The 4,769-nt window shown below is 31.6% G+C and overlaps 1 protein-coding gene across 3 annotated transcripts in view; it reads left to right on the top strand.

The window, feature by feature from the left end:
* nup155 (nucleoporin 155) overlaps positions 1-4,769 on the top strand; it is a 40,736-nt gene that overhangs the window by 30,502 nt on the left and 5,465 nt on the right. For all 3 annotated transcript variants that reach the window (XM_016490892.1, XM_016490893.1, XM_016490894.1), the window contains 4 exons: positions 424-528; positions 615-769; positions 1,814-1,943; positions 4,177-4,290. In XM_016490892.1, the coding sequence (XP_016346378.1) occupies positions 424-528; positions 615-769; positions 1,814-1,943; positions 4,177-4,290 (504 nt within the window). The remainder of the gene's footprint in view (positions 1-423; positions 529-614; positions 770-1,813; positions 1,944-4,176; positions 4,291-4,769) is intronic.

The following is a 4,769-nucleotide window of genomic DNA, read 5'->3' on the forward strand; positions in this document are numbered from 1 at the left end:
ATGTTTGTTTTTCCTTTAATATTTATATCTTTTTTTAATAGATTTTTATATTTCTAATTGGTTTTATCTTTAACTTACATTCATTTCAGTCGTTTAAGTTGTACCTCATTCATTCATTTATTTCAGTTTTAGTAATTTTAATACTTCAACTTAATTTTTTTTTTTTTTTGGTTAGTTTCCAAGGCAGCATTTCTAATGTTTTTCCAGCAATATTTATATTTTCATTGTTTTGTTATTAATTTGTAATTATCTTTAAAGTCATTACTTCAAATTCAATTTGTTTTCATGTAGTTGCCAAGGCAACATTTCTAATGTTCGCTTAATTTAAATTTTTCCTCTATTTATATTTTTAGTTTCACTTAACAGAAGTTTAGTTTTGGTTCAAGTTAATTATGGATGCTGTTGGACTGGTTTTCCCCTCAGTTTGAGCAGATGCTGGGTCTCGCTCAGAGATCTCAAGACGAGCTCTTCCACATCGCTCTCTATAACTGGCTCATTCAGGCCGATCTCACCGACAAACTCCTGGAGGTACGAATGATCGCATACACAGTTTCTCGGCATAGCTTGAAGTCTCTCTGTTCAAAGTGTTAAGGGCGTTTTCTCCTCTGCTCCAGGTGAACTCGCCGTACCTGGAGGATCATCTGATGCACATGATCAAACAGGACCAGAGTAAAGTGCGAAACATGGACCTTCTGTGGCGATACTACGAGAAGAACCGAAGCTTTGGCAAAGCGGCGCATGTTCTGGCGCGGCTGGCTGACATGCACAGGTATCATGCTGGTTAGCCCCGCCCACTGAAATCTGATTGGTTCAGAATCGCTCTTCTCATAACTGTGCATTTAGTAGGGCCCTATGATTTCCGCGATGCGGACAGAATCACGGAATTAAAAACGGAATTTACAGTTTAATGCGAAATGTCACGGAATTTGCTAAGGTTTGGATGAATTAATCAAAAGTATGTCACTACGCTTGAATCAAATCGCGAAATGGACTAGTATATGTGAATATTAAGCTGCAAAAAAGCATTTTAAATATGAATCGTTCATCTTCTGCGTCTTTATGGTTTCATTTGAGTAAAACTAGTGTCTTATGTATGCACGGCAACCCATCAAAATTTAACTTTTGTTAAGTCGGTAAAAAGTCGGCTTAACTTGAAGATATTGTGGCAGAAATATAGTACTATCAATCAGTAGAATCTAAGTAATACTACTACTACTACTGTTGAAAAAAATATATGAAACCTTTATTTTTTAAGGAATAATCGCACAATATTTCTTCCATGTTTTAATTTGACTAGAAAATCCCATTTTCATTTATTTCATTTTCATTGTTTATGCCTTCATTTGATAACCAGAAAAATGTAAATAAACAACACATAATTTCATAAGGCTATTGTTAGAATAAATACAAATAGTTTTTATCCATTCAAATAATTAGACATGCTAAAACAGAATTTGGTAATAAGGTGTGAAAAAATTAAACATCTCATAGGGCCCTAAATTTAACTGATGTTAAATTATTAATTAAAATCATGAAACGTATGTTAGACAAGCTTTTTAATTAATAAAATTCAATTTAACCATTAAAAAGGAGTCCATAAAAATTAAAACGGGGAAAAAAAACGGAATCCAGTAAATTTAAAACTGAAAAAACAGAATTTTGGAACAAATAAAACGGATTTCATAGGGCCCTAATTTAGATATTTAAATTTCCGCTCCTTTACGTTGATATGAAGCCCTATAAGTTGGATTTGCCTCGATCTGGTGGTGTCAGATGAGAATGATTGGTTTGTGTTGGTGTTGTGTGCGTGCAGCACGGAGATCTCTCTGAAGCAGCGTCTGGGGTACATCTCCAGAGCCATCCTCTCCGCCAAGAGCTCGTCCTGCGTCTCTTCACTGGGAGCCGACGGAGAGTTTCTGCATGAACTGGAGGAGAAGATGGAGGTACTGAGACACAAACTGCTGCGGATGACCTTCACTCAGTGAATGAGCCGTTAGCATGATCTAATTGTGATTGTTTCTGATAAAAGCTTTAATTTGTAGGGCTGCACAATTTGCCAAAAAAATTTACATTTATATAGATATGATATATATATACATATATATACAGTGGGTACGGAAAGTATTCAGACCCCCTTAAATTTTTCACTCTTTGTTATATTGCAGCCATGCAAAGGGTCTGAATACTTAGGACCATGTGATATTTCAGTTTTTCTTTTTTAATAAATCTGCAAAAATGTCAACGATTCTGTGTTTTTCTGTCAATATGGGGTGCTGTGTGTACATTAATGAGGAAAAAAAATTAACTTAAATGATTTTAGCAAATGGCTGCAATATAACAAAGAGTGAAAAATTGAAGGAGGTCTGAATACTTTCCGTACCCACTGTATATATACACTGCCGCTCAAAAGTTTGGGATCAGTAAGATTTTTATTGTTTTTTAAATAAGTTTCTTCTGTTCACCAAGGCTGCATTTATTTGATCAAAAATGCAGAAAAAAACAGTAACATTGTGAAATATTATTGCAATTTAAAATAACGTTTTCTATCTTAATATACTTTAAAATGTAATTTATTTCTTTGATCAAAGCTGAATTTTCAGCATCATTACTCCAGTCTTCAGTGTCGCATGATCTTCAGAAATCATTCTAATAGGCTAATAATTCATAATCAATGATTGAAACTAATATTTTTTTGGAACCTGTGATACTTTTTTTCAGGATTCTTTGATGAATAAAAAGTTATAAAGAAGAGCATTTATTTAAAATATAAATATTTTGTAACAATATACACTACTGCTCAAAAGTTTGTGGTCAGTACATTTTTTTCTTTCTTTTTTAAGAATAAATTAATACTTTTATTCAGCAAGGATGTGCTAAATTGATACAAAGTGATAGTAAAGACTTCTGTTGTTACAAAAGATTTATATTTTAAATAAATGCTGTTCTTTTTAACTTTTTATTCATCAAAAAATCCTGACAAAAGTATCACAGTTTCCCAAAAAATATTAAGCAGCACAACTGTTTCAATCATTGATTATGAATCAGCATATTAGAATGATTTCTGAAGATCATGTGACACTGAAGACTGGAGTAATGATGCTGAAAATACAGCTTTGATCACAGAAATAAATTATATTTTAAAGTATATTAAGATAGAACTCTTTTTTTTTTTTAATTGCAATAATATTTCACAATATTACAGTTTTTTCTGTATTTTTGATAAAATAAATGCAACCGTGAAGAGCAGAAGAAACTTCTTTAAAAAACAATAAAAATCCTACTTATCCCAAACTTTTGAGCGGCAGTTTATCTACAATAATTCTAAAAGTAATTTTTATTATCGTTATATAAAATATTAAACAAAATATGAAATTACTATAGTAGGTATTGTAATATTTAACTGTAAAGTAAAACAATGTGTATTTAAGAAAAATAATAAAATTACTCAGTTGTCAACAGTTTAACAATGAAAAATATTTTTTGAAATAAGGATAAATATTAATAAAGATATATATTTGATGAAGCTTAAAAATTAAAAACTTAAATATAAATGTAAAATTTGTTGAAGTAGTAAAATTACTAAAAAAATAAAACTGCAATAAAAATAAAGCTATTTAGAAATATTTAAATAAAACAATAAAAATTACATTTTTTTTACTTTAAAAAAATTAACCAACTAAACAAAGTCAATAATATTCAATAATCAATAATATTTATTTTATTACTTTTGAGAAAGATTAACCATAACTGTTTTTTTGTTACCTATTTTAAAGCTTCTTTTCTATTATTAAATTAACATTTAATTACGCAATCAGAACCAAGTTTTGTTATTGCAATTAACCATACGTTTCAGATGAGGTATTACTAAAACTGAAATAAAAAATAAAGCAAAAATGACAAAAGCACATAAAATTACCTAAACTAAACTTAAAATGAAAACTATAAGAATAACACTGGCTCTGAGGTGTTGAAAACATCAGATCACCAGCTGCTCGCATGTAAATGAACACAGTGCCGTGCTTTGCTCTGAAACGCTCTGCGCATGTGTTTATGTAATGAAACTGCAGCCTTTGCGATTTGATAACTGCACCAAACCATGTCACAATTTGAGTTTTATTTTGCTGACTCGTGCAGGCCTAAATTAGTTTGCTCTGTAATGCTGCTGTGATCCTCCAGGTGGTGCGGATTCAGGTGCAGATCCAGGAAACGCTCCGCAGACAGTATTCCCAGCATCCCTCAGTGCAGGGAGCCATTACACAACTCGACTCCGAGCTCATGGACATTACCAAGGTAAATGGAGACGTTTCTCTCTCGCACAAGAGAGCGGCATGTTTAGAAAGTCATGTAAAATTAATGCAAGTTCAACTTTTAAAAAACATGTCTTGAGACTAGCTAAAACTAAAATTAAAACAGGCCGCCAAAAACAACACTACTTGAGACTTTATGGCAATTTTTCCCCATCCCACTGCATCTCATGTTTTTAAATGGAAAAAGTACTCTTTGCGATTGGCTTTCATCCTTTTGTATCAAACATACATGATGCTGTTTTGTTTATAATTGTTTAAGCAACTTAATTAATTATATGTGACCATGGACCACAAAATCAGTCATAAGGTTACATTTTTTTTAAATTGACATATCATCTGAAAGCTGAATGAAGCTTGATGTATGGTTTGTTAGGATAGGACAATATTTGGTCGAGATACAAATATTTGAAAATCTGGAATCTGAGGGTGCAAAAAAATCTAAATATTGAGAAAATCATCTTT

This window comes from Sinocyclocheilus anshuiensis, unplaced genomic scaffold, assembly GCF_001515605.1.
Source record: "Sinocyclocheilus anshuiensis isolate Anshui unplaced genomic scaffold, SAMN03320099.WGS_v1.1 scaffold738, whole genome shotgun sequence".
NCBI lineage: Eukaryota > Metazoa > Chordata > Actinopteri > Cypriniformes > Cyprinidae > Sinocyclocheilus > Sinocyclocheilus anshuiensis.